This window comes from Ursus maritimus, unplaced genomic scaffold (assembly GCF_017311325.1).
Source record: "Ursus maritimus isolate PB19 unplaced genomic scaffold, ASM1731132v1 scaffold_20, whole genome shotgun sequence".
In the NCBI taxonomy this organism is placed as follows: Eukaryota; Metazoa; Chordata; class Mammalia; order Carnivora; family Ursidae; genus Ursus; species Ursus maritimus.
Window position 1 is genome coordinate 53,075,661 of NW_024424453.1, and position 22,994 is coordinate 53,098,654.

Sequence of the window (22,994 nt, forward strand, 5' to 3'; positions counted from 1 at the left end):
CTATAACACAAGCCTGACATATCTCTTCAGGAAACTGTCAAATAACAGCAGTAAACTAAAATTTGGTCACTCATTATCATTAGATATCTGCATCTTTCTTCTATAGGCATTGGTACCCAAAAGGAAAACTTCACAGTGGCCTCTGGACCAGTAGCTAGAAGATGATAAATTAACTCTCTGACAAACATTAGCAGGAGGAATGCAAGCAGCACATTACTATAGTATATATCTAAATTGATAGCATAGTTACCACCAAGCGATAGAGATAATAACATTTTCCAACAATCAGAGAAAATATTACCAAACTCTTTTCTTAAAATAACTGATCATTTTAAACCCTTCTGTGTTTGGGGCGCCTGGGTGGCTCAGTCGGTTCAGCGTCTGCCTTTGACTCAGGTCATGACCCCAGGGTCCTGGGATTGAGCCCCGCATTGGGCTCTCTGCTCAACAGGGAGTCTGCTTCTCCCTCTCCCTCTGTGCTCTTGCTCTCTCGCTCTCAAATAAAATCTTTAAATAATAATAAAAAATAAACACTTTTGTGTTCTTATTGCTCTAAAAATGTAAAGTTAATTCAGAGGTCAAAGTGTATTTTCCCCCAAACTATTACAGTGTTGAAACAAAAAAAAAAGTCTGGCTGGCAACTATACATTTCTCTAATTCTTCTCCTACAGACTTTAAACAGGCCGTGAGATGAACCGAAGACTGTATACGTATCTGCAATACAGAGGAATTGAATCACTTCTCCAATCTGACATGATGCTAGTCGTGTCCGCATCCTATTCTTAGGGTGTCTATTCTTGGTGTGAACGCTTGGCAAGGCCTGTGCTTTTCGTTGGCTTATAAAAATTGTACATCTCCCATATATACCACACATATATGTACATATCACATACGCATAGACATATCATCAGCATAGATCCGATGGCAGCGCAGCCATTCAGGAGGCAGTGGGAGCACGTGCTGTAGCACTCAACCTACTTACGGAAGGCAGGGTCCCCCAGTCAGGCGGTCTTCAGCATGGCAAGGAGCAGTTTCCCCTGCAGAGTGGTCAGCAGGAAGGACACAAGCCTCTCCCTAGCACAAGTCACTCGGCCCTGCTGGGTTCCTGCTGCTCTCGGGGCACTGGCATGCCATTAGGAGTGTGACACAGTAGGGAAAGAGACCGGTTCACTGTGAGACCTGCTACTCACTCTCGTACAGTGTATCGGCCCCCCTTCCCACTGCACAGTGGCTGCCAAGCTCTGGGCGGGAGGCGTGTGGCCCTCGAGACAGTGAGCCATGGAGTCAAAAGTTCCACCGGGGACACGGGCTGCAGTGTCGGGGGCCTTCTTCTAAAGACAGTACTTTTTAGGATGGTACGGAAACAACCTAATTTGATCCCCTAGCCTTAGGAACAAGGGAGGGATTTTCCTCAGGTTGAAAACCGAAAAAAAAAAAAAAAAAAAGGAAATAGAAAAGGAAACGGTATGAACTAGGAAGATAAGGATGTGGTTGGCACTCTGCTTTAAAAGAAATTAAGAAGATCCAAAAATAATTTATGGAGACTGTATTTAGCATGCATGTCTGGGGTGCTGGAGTGACGTGGACTTCACCTTCTTGTACCTGTTACTTTTCCATACAGAGTTAATCCAGTGCTCCGTTATCTTGTCTGGGTAAGGGAAATGAGGCGATTAAATTGCCAAGCTTGGATACTCATCCAAAGAGGACAGCTGAGAGATTTACATGCAAAAATCAGTGGGTTAGAGGAGGGCATGGAAAACAGACTCCAAGTACCTGCTTGCTGTGCTGCCTGTGGCATCTGCTGGCCCCTCTGAGCACTGTACTGAACGGAGGCCAGGGGCCGGTACTGCTGCGTGCTTGAGGTAGGGTACTGACCAGATGGGTAGTAATACACGGACATCTGTGGAAGAAAGAGAAGAACGGGAAGAAAGGGAATGAGAAATGTATAGGAGTAACATTTTTTAACATACACTACATGGTCACCTTATGACGTACTACGATCGTAGTAGACTGTGAAGATGGCCACCAAACACATCACCCTGGCCTATGCGTGCGTGCGTGCTGCTCTTCTCGTGAAGATGTGCAATCTGCTCCCCAGGTCCCTGAATCTGGGCTGGCTCTGTGACTCGCTTTGACCAAGGCCGTGAGGCAGAAATGGCAACTCCTGAGACTTCCAAGCCAGGTCCTTAAGAAGACTTGCACTTATGCTCACACAGGAGGAGCACTGAGCTGCCAGGAAAAGAAGTCCAGGCCATCCTGCTAGAGAAAGAGGCCATGTGGAGAAGACAGGCACCCCAGTGGACAGGCTATGCCGATGTTCTAGGCACGGGAGCCAGGCCATCTTGGATGTTCCAGACCCAGGCAAGCTGCCCAAGCCATTAGCGCATGAAGCAGAGCTGAACCATCCCTGCTGAGTCCTGCTCTAGCTGCTGACCTAGTCGTGAACAATACAGTAGTTGTTGTCTTAAAACACTGGATTCTGTGTTTTCAAAATGAAACAAGAGTGAATGAAACAGGGGTGCTTGGGTGACTCAGTCAGTTAAGCTTCTGACTTCGGCTCAGGTCATGATCCCAGGGGCCTGGGATTGAGTCCTGCATCGGGCTCCTTGCTCAGTGAGGCATCTGCTTCTCCCTCTGCCTCACCCCCACTGGCTTGTGCTCTCTCTCTGTTGCTCACTCACTCTCTCTCTCTCTCTCTCACATAAATAAATAAATAAATAAATAAATAAATAAATAAATAAAACCTTTTAAAAAAGGGGGGGAATGAAACAGTCATCTACAACAACAAACAGTTATCTAACTTGAATTGTTTTTCTAATGGAAAACAGGGTTTGGAATTACAAAATACAGTCAAGTCTATTAAATCACTTGGCAAAGCAATTGGCACAGAGCCAGTATCCAAAAGAATTTATGTTCAATCTAAAAAAGGAAATATGTTTAAAATAATGTTTATGTTACCTACTGTCACTTTCTAATGACTGGGAATGGCTAAAAATATTCTAATTACTTCCAATGAGATTGCAACCAAATGTCTCTTGGAAAGTCTTCCTTGCCTGTCTCAGTTCATTTATATTAAGGCGCTCTCTTACTAATCTTGAATGTTTTCTCATCTCCAGGCTTCTGACCATTCTTCTATCATCTTCTTGAAAGTGTAAACAGAGGTATTCAAGGACACAGTCTACAAGTAAGTATCACATACACAGAATAAAATTACAATCCACCTATATTTGAGAACAGTGATTTTAATGATTATTTTATTTTCTGATCTGATCATGTCAAAGAGGAAACGCTTTTTTTTTTATTTCAATCTTGCTATTGAAACACATGTATCATGTTTTCCTGCCTTAGCATCACATTGGAACAAAAGATAACTTGGAGTGTGTTGAGCTGTGGTTCTGTAATCCCCCGGAATTGTTATGAATTCTAATTCTGTCTGGCAATACGGATATCCAAGGGTAAGAGACTGAACAAGTCTCAAGGGAACACGGGCCAGTATTTGGCAACTAACTCTGATTGTACATTTTGCTTATAGTGATTTCTTTCTCCCTGTTTCTCCCTTTCTTTGTAAGGCAATTTATAACAATAAAAACCCAAAGAATCCTAGAGTAATAACAGGTTTTAGTTACGCTCTGGCAAATCACGATGCTATCAAAGATTACTACCATTATACATCAGATGCTTCCTAAAATTAAGAAGAAGAACAACTATTATGTAATTTATTCATGAGCCTTATATTTCTATGTCCTTTAGGAAGAATAGCAATTTGTTCCTTTAGGAAAATCTGTGACTTGATTCAATGGAAGCTCATAAATATGTTACCCAATCCTTGGTCTGTCTCTTCTCTCACATTCAATATAAAACATGAAAATACCTTCAGGGATGAGGGACAGAGTTCAAACCCTTGAAAATTTCCTGATGAGCACTAATGGTTTGGATGACATATACTTTCATCCAAAAGAGATTATATACCTCTTAAAGGAGAGCCTCAATTTTTAGTACTCAGTTGTCCTGTTTTGTTCTAGTTTTTTTCTCCCACCCTCCCTTTTTTGATACCCTGACAGGCTGTGCTGGAGCTTTGGTCATCTCCATCCAGTACCTCTCCTGGGCAGAGCATTGGCCAGTGCTTAGCAGTTACAGCTCCCAGTCATATAGGGCAAAGAGGACATGGGCACCTGGCTCATCTTCATCCTGCCCATGGAGGAAGGTGCTGAGTGGAGCTAGGAGGAATCATCAAAGGACCCAAAAGCAAGGTTGGAAGGGAGAAAAGAGTAAGGATAGCTCCCAAGAGGAGAAAATGTATATTTTCAACTACTATATATATTTTAAAACACAGAGAACCAAAATATGAGTAGGTTAGGAAAGGAAAGAAATAAATGAGAAAAAAGAAGAAACCATATTAAAAAATCTCTTCTCCCACCACCTTCAAGTTCCTCTTTGGCTTGTCCATGTGTTTCTTTCTTCACCTTCCAGGGGGTGTTCAGAAGGCATACATGATGGCAGACGAAACTAACTTCAAAGTTATTACATAGGTTCACTTTCTGCATACATTTCATGTATTTCCATATGCCCATGGACTGTACCTCGAGTTCTTTTCATTGTTCCACAGTTGAGTAATCAAGCTGTAAAATGTTTACTAAATTGAAACTCGCAATGGGTTATGTCTTATACCTAAGAAGTTCATGCATGTCCAGACTGACCATGAACTATGAACATCTATTTTGTTTTGTTTTGTTTTCTGCTCCCCTCCCTTTCTATTTCTAAGTCTTTTGAAGAAGGGATGAAAGCTTTTCTGTTGCAGACACATCAGGGGTTCTGAGTTGTCTTTGCTCCTGCAGCGTACTAATATTGAAATTCATTTACCAAGGAAGACTTTTTTTTTAAGTCTTTCAAAAAATTCTTCAATTAAATATTCTGACAACTCTTCTCCTTGATAGCAGAAACGGGCAGGAACACTTAGATGCTGTTTAGAATAAAAGAGCTACACTATTTTCCCATTAATTAAACTTAAAGTATTTAATTTGTTACTAAAATAATTAATATATTAATGAGACCCTTTCTCCTGTAACTTGAAATTATTTTTCACATCTCCTTAAATCCTACTGGTGAAGAGATACTACAGAAAAGCCAACTGAAGATGAACAATTAATTAGTCATTCAAAATAAAATGAACGACTGAATGAAAATCATCTCATGGTGAAGGGTTTTGCATGGCTTGAAAAGAAAATAATTTATTCGAGATGTTAAGGCAGTGAAACAAATAATACAAAGGTGACACCGTACTTTAAAGAGCTCATCCAATGCAATATTTCTTAATTAGGATGGAATTTGCTTGGGATATGTGTGCCTTGAAAATGGACCAGAAAATGCCTTCATGCATTTCACATCTTGACAGTAATCACTTGCAATATTCTGCAAGGGATGCCCAGGAGAGCACCAGAGATGTTTGGTGGTGAACAGGAACAGATAATCAGTCTTTGAGAAGACAGTAAAAATCAGTGATCTGTGGTGTCTTACATGCTCAAGTCAATTAAATATGATTAATGACTACCTGTGAGAGCACGCAGGAGCTCTGATTCCCCCCAGGGAGAGGAAAGGACAGTGTATGTCCACTTCAGCCTCCTCCTTTATATTCACAGAGGAGCTCCTGCCTGAAGCACCAGGTTCGCTCCAGAAAATGCTTAAGGAAAGAACACATTTCCAGAGCAGCATCAGGGGAGAGTGGAAAGTCCCCCAGGAGCAGGCTCTCTTCTTCCTTCCTACTTTCCCTTCCTAGGCAGTCCAGTGAGCAGACATTGCACGGGAGGGAAGGCTTTCCTGTCGCTCCGGTACCCGCAGCCTGGAAAGTGGGCCACTCCCTCATCGTATCATGGGAAGTTGGGTCAGTTTCATTAAAAGTACTTTCTGAGCCCCACAGCTTTGCACGACTGCTGAATAGGACAGCTCAGGTTCTGTAGGTGGGGAATATCAGTATGGACCAGAAAGAGCCACACAGGTTGACCCGGTGATATTCCACATGGAAATGAGGATGTCAAAATACCCAATGAACAACCTATAGGTCACAGGTGTGAGAGAAAACCACACTGACCTGTGTAGGTGGAGGCTGTTGCACAAATCCCTGTGGTGAGGGAGGGGCCTGGAGGACTTGCTGGGCGATGGGAGGCCCAGAGCCTGAGAACCCCCCTGTGGGGAGCTGCTGGCCTGTAGAGGCAATGACGTAGCTCGGCTGCTGGGTTGGCTGTGCCATGAGGGACGGCGGGTAGACAGGACCAGATGGGGGCTCAGGAGTCTCCCCCGAGGATTGCCGGCTCAGGCTCATCTGGGTGAACTGTGTTGCCACATCGTCTCTCTGCACGGAAACAAACAGGAAATTAGCAAGAGCAGCCTAGTAATGGGAGAGGCACACAGAGGCAGACTCTGGCCCCATGCTCGTCACTGTGGGCAAGGGAGGGCACGCAAACTGTTAACAATAACAGAAAGGAATTCTCTGTCCAGAGCAACAAGAGAACATAACAAGGGAAAACAGATTTTAACCATCTGGAGGATCAGAGATGGTAAACAATTTGACCAAATCTCCCTCTTTCAATGCAAACAAATCATTTTTTCACTAAGGGTTCGAGCTCCTCAGGATGACGCTGAGTCAAGGAGGGCTTGGTGTACTGTCCTGAAGGGTCAGCGGGGCTTCCCAGAAGTAACCACAGTCTCTGCCTTCTGGACAGAGGCAGAAGGGGCTGTATTCACCACCACCCATGGCTGGTGCAAAGATGGAGCCAACCATGGTGTCATCAGATATTGGGGAGCATTTTTCACTGGCCTGACCTGAAACTGAGGGGCAGTGTTCCTTCTTGTTGTCCAAAAGGCCTTAGTGCATTGTGGGCAAAGGAAAGGAGAGTGGGGAATCAGGGAGCGGGGGAACCCCCCACATCAGTAGCACAGAGTGACAACCTCCTCAACTGACTTTAAGCTGTTTACCAAGCCCGTCACACCGAGTTCACGTGTCTCTGTTTCTGACTTCTAACTCTCAGGGCATTCAATCCCTGCTTAGCCGGTTACTTCTTAAAAGGGTACCCGATTGCAGAAGCAGCAAACATGGGACAGATGGCAGAATGGAAACCATTATTTTGAAGATGGGTTGCAATGTTCTGGAATGAGACACTCAATCATGCCCTCTCACAGTCAGCCCGGGGCACCCACCCAGCATCAGCCAGCCCTGCAGGAAAGTAATAAAACCAGTGGACATGCTCTCCCAGGGGAAAGGTCGCACGCGTGGAATACGGTACCATGGGGAACTGCTGCGTTGGAGACACAGGCAGGAGATGCTGGGGAGGAAAAGAGACCGCTGGGTATTGCACAGACTGGGAGGAAGCCTGCAGCCCCTGCACCGACTGGAGGAAAGAAAAAGCTGATCAGGTAACGGGGAGGCACTGGGGGCAGAAATCGCACAGGAAGCCCGGCTTATCGGAAGCGCACCACCTACACCACCCTACAGGTCCTCTTGGCTCAGTGAACTCCAGAGGGGGACCTGCCACCAAGGGAAAGTCGATGCCATGCAGAGCACAGCCAGCCAGCCTTGCAGGAGGCATGTTTGCTCAGAGTGAACACTGCTTTCAGAAAGTACTGCAATACTTTTCATGTCATTGTTGTTAGTCATATCCACTGGATCTAAAGATATTGCTCAGGGACTGAGAAGTAAGGGAAAAAATTCCAAATGAGGTTCACTCTGGCAACCTACTTGTAACACCACAGCTTTCCGTGGCTATATCCATGTGTTGCTCTAGGATGGGAGGACCACTCTACCTCTCCTGAAGAACAGGCAGGCCACCTCTAATGAACTGATTTCTGTTCTTCCTATTGATAAAGCATTCACTACTATCCCTTTGCAGACATGAGCACTTGGCCTGTGTTGGGAACGAGTGAGGAAGAGGATATAAAGGCCTGGTTGAGGTTATGGGTTCAGTCTCCAAGACGGCCTCCATGATGCCTGAAAACAGCATCTAGACCTAAGAGAAAAGTTGACACTCACTTTCCCTAGTGCAGTGTGCTCACCATGCCAATCACTGGATGGGGCATTCACGTCTACCCAAACTTCAGGATCTGGATGAAATCTTATCAACCTGCTATCAAGGGCTCCAGGCTGCCAGGTTTTATTTATGAGCGGGTGGAAGTGGCCCCAGTGAAAAATATCACTTCTTCCTAATGCACCACTTGCTGCTCTGAGGGTGGTGCAGCCTTTGTCTTGGAACACTTCCCCTCCCCGCCTTCCCACCAGCTCCTACCTGAGTGACCAGTGGACCCGCCATATGTGGCTGGGGTGGCTGCACCTGCTGCTGTGGCTGAGGAGAAGGCTGTTGCTGCGGTGGCTGCTGGGACTGCGCTATCATCGCACCTCGCAGGGGCTGCTGGCTGGTGGGGGGGTTGTATATTGCAGGGGTTCCATCAGGATTCACAAAGGGCTGGCCTGCAATGGAATCATAGCTGGGTTCAGGTGAGCTTCTCAGGCTCGCCGTTAGCAGGAAGAACCTTTCTGATAGATAAGAAACAAGTAACCTAAGGTGAAGGGGCAGGGCAGTGGAGATCTACGACACCAGGAACTTCACCAGTGTGAAGACTTTCCCGTTTGTGACCTATCTGGTTAAGCTAGCTAACGGTGTAAGCCCAGAGCAATTTAAGAAGCAACAAATAAATCCACTGCCTTCAGAGAGCCTTGGTAAAGCTAAACGCATCTGTGTACAGTGGCACCCAGTGGAGAAGCAATTTTCAGGAGGCCATGTGTTCGCTGCCTGCCCTCACCGTTATCAGCAAGATAGCATACACTGAGAGAGAGGGCTGCCTCCCTTTACAGAATTCCGGCTACACTGGGTTACACAGTATTTACCAGTACATCTGTTTGGCTTCCACTAGCCTTGTCACCAACTCAGAATGGCGATCAGTTCTCCCGATAAATACACAACAGAACATACCACATCCACACACTTGCTTCTCTAAACAGACACAACAAGGAACACGCAGGGGTTCAGATTTTAAAGATGATGCATAATAAAAGCATCACAGCATCATCTCCTGATGGTGAAGCAAATATGCATTGTTTTGCCTTTTGAAATAATGGCATGGCTCAATATTTTTATTACTATTATTTGAGGAGCATTTTATGGTTTACAAAATAGTATCATCAGGTCCCCAGCACGACTCTGGGAGGAAGGATGGTGTCATCTCCCTATGTTGCAGAAAAGGTTATAGGAAAAGGGAAGGAGCAGAAGGGAGGCGAGCAAGAGCAGCAGATGGAAGCAAGGGAAAGAGGAGAGAAAGGAAGGGAGAACCAGTCAAGTTCCAGTGTGGCAGGCACAGGGAGAGACAGCTTACACACACTGTCTCAGCTCTTTCGGTGACCCCAGAGATACACGATCTCATTCCACTTTAGAGACCAAAAAAATTAGGGCCTGCATGGACCAAGCAACTCACTAAGAAAGGCCAAACCAGTACGTGAGAGTCAGGAAATGGCCCTGGTCAGAATGGCTCCAAAGTCCATTTACTTCCCATCATACCAAATAACTTCAGTGCAGTATCCACTGGATATAATGCCTACATGCTCAACGAGACACAAAATCCAATCATAACTGAAAGTCATTAACACGCGAGAAGTCAGGAGAAGTGGGGGCCATGCTTTCAGGTGGAGTCACACCCAGGACTGGCAGGTAAAGAATAGTCTGACTCACATTATGGGGATGTCAGAGGCAGCTTGCTAAGTTCCTCCCAAGCACATAGTTGAAAGCCTCCCCTCACGTAGTTCGGGTATATGGGGTTCACAAGAGCACTCTTTTTTTTTTCTAAGATTTTATTCATTTATTTGACAGAGAAAGAGACAGCCAGCGAGAGAGGAAACACAAGCAGGGGGAGTGGGAGAGGAAGAGCACTCTTAACCAGCATAGGCAGCATGTGATGGCTGAAGAAAGCAGCCTTTTTCATTAATAATATATAGGAAAAACAACCAGTGATGTGAGGAAAATTAGTAACAAAACAGAACAGGTCAGAGAGTGAAAATAAAAAAAATTGACCCAAACCAAACAGTATTCTAGTGGGAAAAAAATATGTGTGGTACCCAACAAGAACAGACTGTTACAAAATGGGAGATAATGAGCTAATATACACTGAGTGAAAGAAACCAGTCCCCAAAGGGCAGCTGTTATGGAAATGTGCAACTGCATTTCTAATACATTCAAGGTCAGGCAGAACTTCATGGTAATGGAAGTCAGAAGAGTGGGACCTCTCAGGGGGCAGGAGGGAGCCTCCCGAGACACTAGTCATGTCCTATATCTCCTTCTAGGTAGCGTCTGCACAGGTGTTCACATATACAAATACCTGCCAAGGCTACAGGCCAGGTATGTACATTTTATAGTGAGAAAATATTTTAGAGTAGGTTTGGAAGGTACAACCCCAAACAGGGGGCTTGTAGTGAAGCCAAACCAGTTGCTCCCAGGACTTGATTTCAGGCCCATTAGGAACGGAAATAGGAGTTTAGTGTGCCCATGATTACCCCACATTTTCAGCCCAAATAAACTTATATGTGTGCAACGTGAAACCCTTAAATGCTGCATATTCATGAACTGAGGGAGTTCTGACAACAGTTTCATAACCAACAATGTGCTGTGATGGAAAAGCAAATGTGCCAGAATTATAGTCACAGAACAATGACTAAATTTAGAGGTATTTAAAAAAAATGTTAATGTTCTTCATAGGCACTTGTTTTCCTATCACCGTCATTTAATCATAGTTACATGTAATTGTTTTAAATACTTTTTTCTTTTTTCAGAAATAACTTTCTTCTGGATTTAAAATCTGCAACACATTTTTTTCTCCTCGAAGCCTCAATTTGGGAAAGAATGAAAAAAATAGTTCAATTTCCAAAAATCTATCAGCCCATTTAGTGTTCTAATTCCTAACCCCCCTCCCTTTTTATATATTGCAAAAAGAGGAAAATTTTAGATACATAGCATTTAAAAAAATCTTCACAGCAACTTCATAAGATATCATTTCAAAATCAGTCTCATTCTGTGCTCACACACACACAACACACACATACAGACATGGAAAGTAAAAATAAAATGATCCTTACTATATTTTCTATGACTTCCAATTTACCCCAGTGAGAAATAAGGTAGCGTGAAAACGGACCATAATTAGGGTGAAAAACATAACCACAAATTATTCAGATGTCCTTTTTGATAAATTTTAGATCCTCTGTGTGAAATATTATTAATGTGCTATGAGCCAGGCGAAAGAAACATTTCCAAATAACTGCATATGAAGAGTACTCAGAACTCCCTTGGGTAGAGAGAGGTGGCAGCTCTTCTGGAAGAGAAGAGAGAGTATAAAAGACTGCTTTTATGCTCACTAAGGAGAGGTGGAAAGACGTGAGAGAATGAAACAAGTAAGATGGATGTCAGGGAAGGGAAGAGACATGATTTCCTAAGAGAGTTAGGACAGGCGACTATTGGTTTTCAAATCAGGCAATGGTGGTCTCTCTAGATGCTGCCATTTCTGCCAATCCAGATGCAATTACAACTGGATACAGGCAATTAGTTTGAATGACAGCGGCTGAAGACCAAAGGGGAAAGCAAGACTGGTTGGCCCTAGGACCATCCAGCTTAGAAGAGGTTTTCATGCCCAGAACTGCGCAAACATGCCCTGCAGGCCCAGCATGTGTGTTGGCACAGGTAAAGGGCTCAGGCAAGCCGGGCTGTCACGAGCTGGCGGAGGGCTCATTCCCCTCAGTACATGGCCTTAGAAGAAAACTTCTCCACTGTCCACATCATTATGAATAATGTGCAGTAGATAATACTTTTTTAAAGATTTTATTTATTTATTTATTTATTTATTTGAGAGAGAGAGAGAGAGAAAGCAAGCGGCAGAGAGAAGCAGGAGAGAGGGAGAGTCTTAAGCAGACTCCCTGGTGAGGGCAGAACCCCACCTGGGGCTTGATCTGAGGACCCTGAGACCACAACCTGAGCAGAAGCCAAGAGTTGGATGCTGAAGTGACTGCACCACCCAGGCATCCTGTGCAGCGGATATTATTTTACTATTATATAATTATTGAGCCCTGCATGAGGACTAAGACATGGTTATCCATTCCGGGGATGCAAAACAAAATAAAAATGAAAAAACTGGTTTGATCCCTCTCCACAAAGAGCTTATACATGCACTGGTAATGAGGAAATGAACCCAAGGGCGTCACACTAGAAGCAAAGTAATTAAATGCTCCTGGTTCCTAACACCAAAGCATTTCTGCCATGTGCTTGGCAGAAGGATATTTATTTAAAAAGATAGAGAGGGCGTGAGAAAAAGAGATTTTCCTTTCCTAGTCCTTAGAAGGTGATCAATCAAACCATAAGGATGCTGCTGATTACAGACAGGCAAAGGTTAATCCAGATCTTGCAAAGGTACGTTGACGGACATGTCACACACAAAACCTTCATGGTACATTTAAGAAAGAGGTGAAAAAAAAAAATAAGAGGTAGAAGTGGTTTGGATAAATAGATGCCAGAAGGCCTGTGAAAAATACAAAGTGTAGTGTTAGGAGAACCCATCAGGAGCTTTTGAAAGAGATGAGCCCTAAAAGGCTGCCCAAAGCGAAATCCCAGCCGATGGCACGCCCTTCCATCACACGCTTGTGAACTTGTGCCAGGTGAAGGCAAGGCGAAATGGCAAAACAAGAGATATGGGGATTAATGAGTACTTGGGGGGTGTTAATGCCTGTCGGCATCTCTGTATAGCTCTGAATTGAAAGAAAATAGCCAAACAAAGATGAGCTTTCTGATAAAAATTTCTAAAAAGAGACCAAGTCCAAGACAGCAAGAAGAAAATCAAACTCAAAAGTCAAACCCGGGCTTGCCTTGTGAGGATGAATACATTATAAGGGGTAACTTGGAAAAAGAGCCTCTGCAGCAGCTCATCCAGAGGCCTGAAAAGCACAGAAAGAATAAGCCAGAAGTCCTGAGTTAGAAACAGACTGGCTAAGAGCTGAGTCTAAGGCCGGACAAGATAAAAGGTTGTGATTGCATTTGCGAAACTGCGAGAATATATGTGGGTGGTTTAGTTTCAGGTTGCCAAATATTTGGTACTTTGTGCCTACAAAGGAAGTTTCATTTTGTTTCATTTAGTAGACACGACTGGCAGGCACCTTGGTTTTCTCAAATTATTGCTTGTCTTATGCCTGCTTAAGACAGATACTTTATGAATAAACAGACAAAAAGCAGAATCAGACCTATAAATACAGAGAACAAACTGGTGATTGCCAGAGGGAAGGGGGATGAAGGGATGGGCAAAATGGGGTAAGCAGAATGGGAGGTACAGGCTTCCAGCTATGGAATGAATAAGTCATGGGAATAAAAAACACAGCATAGGGAATATAGTCAATGATATTGTAATAGTGCTGTATGGTGACAGATGGGAGCTACGCTTGTGGTGAGCAGAGCATTACACACAGAGAAGTTGAATCACTATGTTGCACACCTGAAACTAATGTAACATTGTGTGTCAACTATACTCAAATAAAAAAAATTTAAAAGACAGGTATTTTATCATAGTTTCATACATGAACCACAATCTCAAATGTATTAGATAAAAAACTGTTCTACTATGCACATCAACATATAATGAGTAGTAGATATTATTTCCATACTATGTAATTATTGAGCACAGTGCCTAAGACTACTTTGTTATCCACTCTAGTGAAGTAAAAAAATAGCCAAGGATGGCTCCTTCCCACAGGAGCTTATAAATGAGCTGGTAACAGAGAAATGAATCCAAGGGCTATTCACACGGGAAGTAAAGTAGTCATATGCTGTTGGTTCCTAACACCAAAGAATTTCTACCACATATTCAGGGAAGGGGAGAGGTGTGGATTTCAGGAGTTCACAGCAATGACAGAGAAAGATGAGTTCCAGTCCAAAGGAGGCAAATTTACAGTTTCGATAGTAGAGTCATAGGAGAGTAAATAGATAGATGGATGGACAGACAGAGAGACATGCACATATACACACCATAGAGAGACACATATGCACATATATGTATATATGATTCATGACGGATCTGTATACACCTATACACATGTGCATGTTTTCAATTTACAAAAATAAACATATTCTTGGAAAGAAGAAACAGCATTCACCTTCCATCCTACCACTCAACCATGGTATACAATATATTAATACATTCTCCTTCTGGTCTTGGAATATTTTAATGTCAAGCATTTGTCAGATCAGAGAAATGTGTACAGAGAAGCTGTTCAACAGTGTTATTAGATCCTTTTCCTCAGTTAGGATCCTTTTTCAAAGGAGATATTTTGATAACAGCTCTAAATGACTGGATCCAATGAATAAGAATTGGGACTTGGCACCAGAAAGCACTTTCTTTCTTTTTCTATAAGCAAGATTATACACGATAATATACACAAAACACATGCACAACCATTATATCATTACAAATAATATTTCTTCATTACACCCTAAAAAATACTCTGTTGAGCTTTTTTGAAACACAGTAATTTTGCTTAAAACAAATGACTCAAAACTAATGCCTGTGTGTGCTCTTGTTTGCAAGCCCTCTGTCTCAATTAAAAGTGAAGGGATTTAAGCCAACAGAGTCAGACCATACTTCGATCAGTGCCCAGAGTAATGACTATAATCCTGGTTTTCTTTTAATTTCCTTTTAGTGCTTACAATGATCCAAATAAAATAAAAGCAATCTAATATTCTCCTTAGAAGTATCTATTCTGAAAGCTTTCAAATGGTTTTCAATAAAATGATTATGCCTTCTTTTCCCTCAAGCTTATGGCATTTTCAAAATGTCTCAATCAAACACCATGCCTTGAGAATGTGCCATATGTTTTCATGAAAATGTGGCAATTATTCAAGTAATTATTTTACTATCATTCTCATGTTTCTCTGAATTTCCTAATTACTAGTAGTGCTATATATGTGAAAAGATTAAGTCAGATTGCTTTTATGAGATTCTCATTCACTTTCGCTTTTTCAAGTTTAGCTAATCACGGAAATGCTCTGGAATCACTGAAACCAAACCTCAGACATATTTTGAGAAAATTCAATTTTTTCCCCCAATTATTTATAAAGGCTTCCAAAGAGGCGACTAGTCAATGTCAAGCCTTCTATCCCAGGGTTTCCCAACCATGGCACTACTGATATTTTGGGCTGGATAATTCCCTGTTGGAAGGGGCTGTCCTGTGCACTGTAGGATGGTTAGCAGCCTCTCTGGCCTCTACCTTCTTAGATGCCAGTAGCATCCCCTTCCTCCCTCGGTCATGATAATCAAAATGTCAGTGGGTATTGCCAAATGGCCTTGGAGGTGTGGGCACAATTGTCCCTGGTTGAGAAGTTTCACCCATGAGGCAGATGCTTGTCAGTCTATTTGCCCAGTGCTCTGGGTTCTTTGGAATCAGTGTAGAAGTTAACTAACCACTAGAGAAATTAAAAAATAAAGAACTATTGATCATGGAAAAATTGATCATCATGAAGTTACCAATTTTCCAAACCTCACCAAAACCAGTCTAGTTTTAGGATCCCTAAAATACATAAGAATTTGCTCCCTATGTCCCATTTGTCACTGCCATTCCTTATTCCCCAGGTAGAATTGGGGGAAGTTCTAAGGCAAGAGAGCAACTTCTACAGGTAAGAATCTGCTGTGTCCCAATTGATATCTCAAGTTTGTGAAATATTTTGGATGCAAAAACACTTTTGACATAGTAAAAGGCTAACCTGGGATTTAGTCTGCAAAACACAATATTTTAATTAGTATTTCCCAGATCATCACTTTATGGTCTCTGGTCTTAGCTCCCAGGAATACCTGAGACCCACCATGGTCAACACAAAGAGGACAGAGGGAAAAGTGGATATTTCTGGGAAGAATCTATAATTACATATCAAGATTGATATCAATACAGAGATAGAGATTACAGCTATAGATCTGCTCTTCCTAAATCAAGACCCTACTCAGTGAAATTTTAAGAAAACTTGCTGACGAATTTGTAAGCTCAAACACAAGAACAGGACTCTGATCTTGAGTCCTTGCCATAGCAGAGGTAAGGCACTAACCTGTATGCGGATTGAGAAGGATGCTTCCGGGCGGGATGCCTGTCGCAGCCTCGAGTGGAAGGAGGATGTAGCTGGTGCTGGGGGCTGCCTGGCCCCCTGCTCCACTCTCCGGATAGGGCACACAGCCTGGAGAGCCAGCTGCCACGCCCGCAGCCAGGGGCGCACTCTGCAGGGGTGCGTGGGTGCGGGGCAGAGACCCCGAGGAGCCTGTGCTGCTGTTAGACTCCGAGCCTGCCACAGAGAAAAGGATCAGAAAATCATCCAACACCGAGAGTTCCGGATCTAAATGCTTAGTTTACATAATCCATCCTTAAAGCATGCCAGTGCAGCAGGACCAGGGCAACATTCGTGGCTCACATTTTACTGAGATATCTGCTACATATTTTTCAGATGTGTCGATTTCCTAGGAAAAGAGAGGTTAAGAATGAACACTCTCTTTCAGCCTCTCACATGCTCCTAGGGTGGTACATTGAGAAATGGTACCCTAAAACTTTGGACTCATGCCTGGAGATGACCATCACCCTGAGGAATTAAAGCCAGAGGGCTGCCTTCCTGGAGTTAGGAGAATAAAATGCCAGGTGGATATTAAAGACTGCAGTTTAAGAAGTCCTAGAATGTGCTGATCATGTGCGTGGCTCTAAGACACAGGTTCTCCAATATCCATAAAGCTGCATTGTGAAGGGGCATGGCCAGAAATAATCTTTTCCCCTCAGATGTGAGTAGAAGAACTGGATCACTCCTCCTGGGAGTGCTTAAGGTGTGTATTTCACATAGTCACAGAAATCTTACTGATATGCCCAAGAGGCAGATCAAGAAGGGCTTTGGCTTCGTGAGAATGCTGGATCATCCTTTAGACAACACAGAAGAGTAAAATCGGGGGAAGGTTTGTGGACTGTGTATTTTGCAAACTTGTAGGTAACTGGATTACAAGGTGGAATCTAACCCAACCATCTCCCTATCTCTCCACTGTGGACAAAGAAACACCTGCTATATCCCACATCCATTTGGCAGTACCTGCCCTTCACCACAACCAGAGCCAAGGAGCTCTGGCACCCTTGAGCATGCTGTTCTGGGCACTGAACATTAACCAGAGCATTGGAGAGAAAATGCACCAAGCCCCATCTCTGTATTAGTGAATTCTAACTAACAGATTATTTGGATGATGTCATAGGTTGCGAGAATATAGTACAAGAAATTTTTATAATGATTAGCCCACAACTATCAATTTATGTCATTAAAAATGCACTCTTCTAGGAAGATCGGTAGGGGAAGAAAGGGATAAAGAAAGGGGGGTAATCAGAAGGGGGAGTGAAGCATGGGAGACTATGGACTCTGAGAAACAAACTGAGCGCTTCAGAGGGGCAGGGGTGGGAGAATGGGATAGACTGGTGATGGGTAGTAAGGAGGGCACGTATTGCATGGTGCACTGGGTGTTATACGCAACTAATGAATCATCGAACCTTGCATCAGAAACCAGAGATGTACTGTATGGTGACTAACATAATATAATAAAAAAACATTTTAAAAAAATGCACTCTTCTATGTCATTAAAGGGAAACCATATATAAGGAAGAGTTAACATTGTTTTCAAGATTCGAAAATATGACATTAAATTAAACTGGAGACCTTGAAAAATAAGTGATAGGAATACAGCATGTAATTGCAGAGAAGAGGGGCCATCAGAGAGAGTTTAGAGGAGGACATAGTTTTCGAGAAGGAGGACAATGATATTTATTGAGTGTTTAGTATGTGTGAGCACCTGGACAGACTGTAATAAAGTACTATTACTGGCTATGCCTATAGGGAAGTTGAAGGATAGAGAAGTTTGATAATTAAAGCCAACTCATGCAGCTAGTGACAGCGGGATGTGATTTAGGCAGACTGATCTAGGTTTAACTGTGACCCAGCACCGCCTCCTGAGGGCAAGCTTATGCATATGCCAGGGACTGCCACCAGTGTTCTCAGTTGGGAATCTTCTCTTCTTTTCCCGCGACTTGATTATTAATAATGATAAAGTTATAAGTTAATTCAGGATGTGCCATCTAACTGGTTTGGAATGCTGATGGGTTCTGAGTAATGTATGGGTGGGGGGAATAAAACATCTAAAAGGAGATCTGAAAATGCTAACTTTGAGGGTGCATGGCTGGCATGATGCCCCCAACGTCACAGGGCCAGTGCAAACTGCAGGGTGTGTTTGTGAACTTGCCCCATGTGATTTGATGCTGCAGTCCAAGTTTGACACTAGTGCAGAGGGAACAACAAGAGTAATAAACAATAACAAAACCTCCTGCCCCCAGACACCGAAGGTCATACGAAATAGGTTCAGCCCACCTCCAGGCTGAGGGGTCAGACAACGGAAAGTGTTGGGACTAGGGAGGCATGTCCTGAGTAATTTGAGGTGTCAGCTGGTGTTGGCACGGGGAGGGAGGCGGTCATGAAGGGACGGATGCACACAGCTGATGTGCCACAAGAAAATCCAGAGTGTTTTTTCTTTTTGGTTTTCAGAAGACGGCTATTAATCACTGATGTGCAAAATCATGTGTTCTATCAACAGGAGAAAGCAGCAGCTTCAACAGGAACAATGAGAAGGCAGTACAAAGACAACATAAAGAATCTGCTTCCACAGGTAAAAGGATAGAAAGGAGATGGATTTAGCTTAAACTCTCAACACTTGGAAAGATGGAGACAGTGAATACACCTTAGGGGGGTGGCTCAGCAACCACCATGCAGCCAGGGTTGGTAACTGGCTTTTTTGGCTGGCTTACAACCAGCTTTGAACAGCCTGCAAGCATCTATGTTGTACACATAACCAGTGTTGGTGAAATTCTTGATCAAAAATGGATGCCAGCAATGGTGATGAAAAGGCACAGGATTAGAAGTGTTCAAAAATTTTTAAAAAAATGAAATTGATATTTGAGAACTTTACTGCTTTGGATGCTGAGAGTTAAAGTGTGTCCAGTCTCCTTTTCTCAGGGACTTGAATGTTAACAACGGCAAATATTTAAATAGTATGTCTACGTGACAAGTGCTGTGCTAATCACTATGTGAATTACCTAGTCTCATTTTCACAGCAACCTCATTTTGAAAATGAGAACTGATCCTCAGAGATGTTAAGTAAATTTCCCAAGCATACTTCATGTGCAGGGCAGAGTCTGTGTTCAAACCCAGGCAACAGGAGCACGTGGACCACGCCTTACTCCCAGAGTCACTAGAGTGACACGTAGGCAGGGCCCAGGCCCATCAGGACTGTGCCAAGTTCTAGCAGATACAGCACAGAAAGCCAGGGCTGCCCACAATGAGATGCTCAGACATGAAGGCTGGACCCTAAGGGGCAGCTGGCGGAAGGTGTAGGGACAAGACATCAGGGTGACTGATGGGGGACTCTGGTGAACACTCAAAAGACAGGAAAAAGGAAAAGGGAAAAATGGGGGGGGTTGTATAAAAGATTGTAAGGCAAAGCAAAATGGAAAACTGGGCAGAGAGGAGGGGTGTGGGCAGAGTCCCTTGGAATAAGGAAGCACCCCCCACACACACACTCTCCAGGGAGGAAGCATCCTGAGTTCTAGCTCTTGTTCTGCCACTGACTGGCTGTGTTTTCTTCATGAAGTGATTACTTCTTTTTTTTTTTTTTTTTTTTTAGATTTATTTATTTGAGAGAGATAGAGAGAGAGATTGTGGAGGGGAGAAGCAGAAGGCGAGAGAAACTCAAGCAGACTGCGCTGAACCCAGAGCCCAATGTTGGCCTCAATCTCAGGACCCTGAGACCACAACCTAAACCAAAACCAAGGGTTGGATGCTTAACTGACTGCACCACCCAGGCACCCCTGAACTGACTGACTACTTCTTTAGACCTTATTATTCTCTTTTGTAAAATGTAAGTCACCAGACTAAATGGTGAGTAGCTATGAGGATGATGGCCTTAAAGTTCCTCCTAGCTTGACCAACCTTTAGACTGGTTTCTTCCAGAGGATCAGCCCTCTATCTCCCTTTTCTTAGAGCATTTCTGCCCCTTGGTGGTGTAAATCTTCCTCTTGCCTCTTAACTGCTTTACAACCCAGGTATGTCTTTCTTGAGGATTCAGGAGCCATCTCTTTAGAATGTAATAATCAAGAGAACTAGTGCCCTTGTCTGCCAGTTTCTGTGGGAGGGTAGAAAGAAGACTGACTTGGATAAGCCCCAATCAGCAAAGACGACTTAGTTGCATTCACCAACCACCTGTCTACCTTTCCCCAGTGCTTTTCCAGTGATTCCTTCCAGCACTTAAAACTCCCCTGCAATTCGTTAGTGCAGGGTTAATTTCAGTCTTCTTCCTCTACTGCAATGGTCTTGACCCTTACTGCAATAGTTATGAATAGAACCTTCCTTGTCTGTTTATCTCGTCTGATGAAATTCTTCTTTTATAAGGATCCTGAACCATAGCATTTTTCCCTGGATTAATAATTCAAGAAAATATTTCCAGATTCAGGGAGAATTCAATAGAATGACCTAAAGCTTCTGTAATTACAAGGAGAAAGAGAACACCTAGGCTGCATTAGCACTGTAATGAAAATAAACACAAAGAAGAGGAAGTGGTAGAGAGATGAAGTGTCTTGCATTGGCTCCAAAAATATTCCAGAAGGTAGACAAGGAGATGACAACAAGAATACACTTGGATCCCAAAAACAAAATACCATGCCATGTAAAATTACTAAAACAAAACATAAGGATATCTTATTTCTCCAGAGCAGTTGTTCTCAAAGCATGGTTTGAAAACATGCAATCTGTGCTTTCACAAATCCTTCAGATGATTCCAGCACAGCTATAGTCAAGAACCCCTGTTCTGGCGATCGAAAGAGAGGACGGTAGTAAAGCAATGTCCTTTGACCAGGGTGGAAAGAAAGATTTCTTACTCATTTCCCAACTTCATAGCTACGACCAAGACGCAGCAGAGGTTATGGTACAAGCACCGTTCCCGTCCCCTCCACGAGGAGGTCATGACAGAATGACGTCATCTACGTCTGGAGCTGTGTGCTGGACATCTGGTAGGTGACCATCACTAAGCTCACTGTCAGGGATACGTTAAGGGAAAGACAGCCCAGGCCTTCACAGCATGTGCTTATACATTCAGACTTCAGCAATAAGCTCCTTCCAAAATGTAGGAAAGCATGTTCCCACCTGGGAAAGTCTCATCATTATCTATTTAAAGCTCGAACCTATGTAATTAGAGGAGGAGAAGAGTAACTTAAATGTCACAACTCCAGGCTTGGTTTCTGAAAGGTCAAAAAAAAGTTTGCAACTCCACTGCGAATAATGAGGCAAAAAATTGAAAACTTGTGCGGTTCTGAAGATCCATGACAGCAAAACTGACAGCTTTGCTTCATAAAACCATCTTGGGAAATTGTAAGCTTGTTTTGACATTCTATCTTGATCGCCTTTAATTTTTTTTTTTTTTTTTTTTTTTTTTTTTTTGCTTTCTGTTCCTGCACCTTGACAAGCTTTCAAAAGGAGACACTTAGATTAAAAGGGAAAAAATGTCTGAAGCACTTACAATTTCTAATCATTCTTCAAAGAACATGGCATTTTAGCATTCTTGAAGTGTTTTAAATGTTTCCAAAGAGCTTTTCTTTGGAAGTGATTGGGGGGTTGGTGTATGGAGAATGACGATTAATTTAAAAATCTTAAGAGCTCTTTTGGTGTGCTGGAATTTTTAAGTGCACCATTTAAGGTCCTTGGTTTCTGCATTTTAAGGAGATTTAAAACTATTTAACCTTTCTTAGTTTACAAGAGCTCAAGTGCACCACAGTGGGTTTTCTTGACTTCAGTTGCTGCAATAGCGGGATATAAGAGCAATTAATTACAGTAAGACATCAAGAATTCACCAATTGGTAATATGACAGAAGGCAGAAGGCAGTGTGAGCCCACCTGAATCTTTCCAAGGAGGAGGAAATATGTATGCATATAGTAGTGGCTGTGACTAAATACTATTAATTTTCTGCCTGTGTAGGAAAACACGAGATAATTTCTTAGGAGCATTTTCAACAACATAATTATGTTAAACCATTAGCATAATGAGCCTCGATTTCACAAAGAGTGCCCCCTAGCGTGAGTGTGAAGCTTGGCTAGGAAAGTATTCACCATTAGGACAACCCATGTCTAATAGCTGTTGGTGTTGGCCATTCACCATCCCCTTCCCCGCTCTGCAACCCCAGGCCTGTGAATGCACCCCCAGTGTGTCCGACACCCAGGGCATGTAACTGAATCACAGCTCTCAACCCCCACCCTAGCTCTGAACTTCTGAAGCAAAACCAAAACCAAGCAGAAACATTACAAACTATAACCACAAACTGAAGTTCATGGAGAACTACTGAATGGTCATCTGTCACTTTCCAGGGATTCTAAGAGATATTTTGATTGAGAACATTTGAAAATAATTTGAAAACAATGGTAAGGGATTTTGGAGACAGAGGAGCTGGGAATGGCAGACCATGATAGGGATTTTTTGGACTCATATGAACCCCATAGTATTAATGCTTCCATCAGTTTAAAGTTGTTTCCAGGTCATGGTTCTCATTAGTGCTCACCTCCCAAAGACTGTCCATGCAAACCTGAGCTGCCTACCTCAAAAGATCACTATTCACTTAGAAGAAAACACAAGGTTAATAAAAGAGATGCCTGCACTGGGCTACTTGGAACTCTAAGCCTTTCTGAGGCTCACTTTCCTCATCTGTGAAGCACGGATGGAAGCATTAAGTGGCAATAATGAAAATAAAAATGAACTCATGTTTATTGAGGGCTTATAATCTGCCAGGTATTACTCTAATAGCCTTGTGTATATTAACTCTTTTAGTCTTCAGATAACCTTGCAATATAGGGACTACAATTTCTCAGATGAGGAAACCAAGACACAAATAGGTT

The 22,994-nt window shown here is 43.0% G+C and overlaps 1 protein-coding gene across 3 annotated transcripts in view; it reads right to left on the minus strand.

The window, feature by feature from the left end:
- Positions 1-22,994, minus strand: part of ARPP21 (cAMP regulated phosphoprotein 21) — a 152,568-nt gene that overhangs the window by 49,003 nt on the left and 80,571 nt on the right. For 2 of the 3 annotated variants that reach the window (XM_008710446.2, XM_040636986.1), the window contains exons 11-14: positions 16,101-16,331; positions 8,274-8,455; positions 6,086-6,346; positions 1,774-1,900 (exon numbers count right to left, since the gene is read on the minus strand). In XM_008710446.2, the coding sequence (XP_008708668.1) occupies positions 1,774-1,900; positions 6,086-6,346; positions 8,274-8,455; positions 16,101-16,331 (801 nt within the window). Of the gene's footprint in view, positions 1-1,773; positions 1,901-6,085; positions 6,347-7,277; positions 7,383-8,273; positions 8,456-16,100; positions 16,332-22,994 lie in introns of all 3 variants that reach the window. The other variant, XM_040636987.1, reaches the window with a different exon arrangement.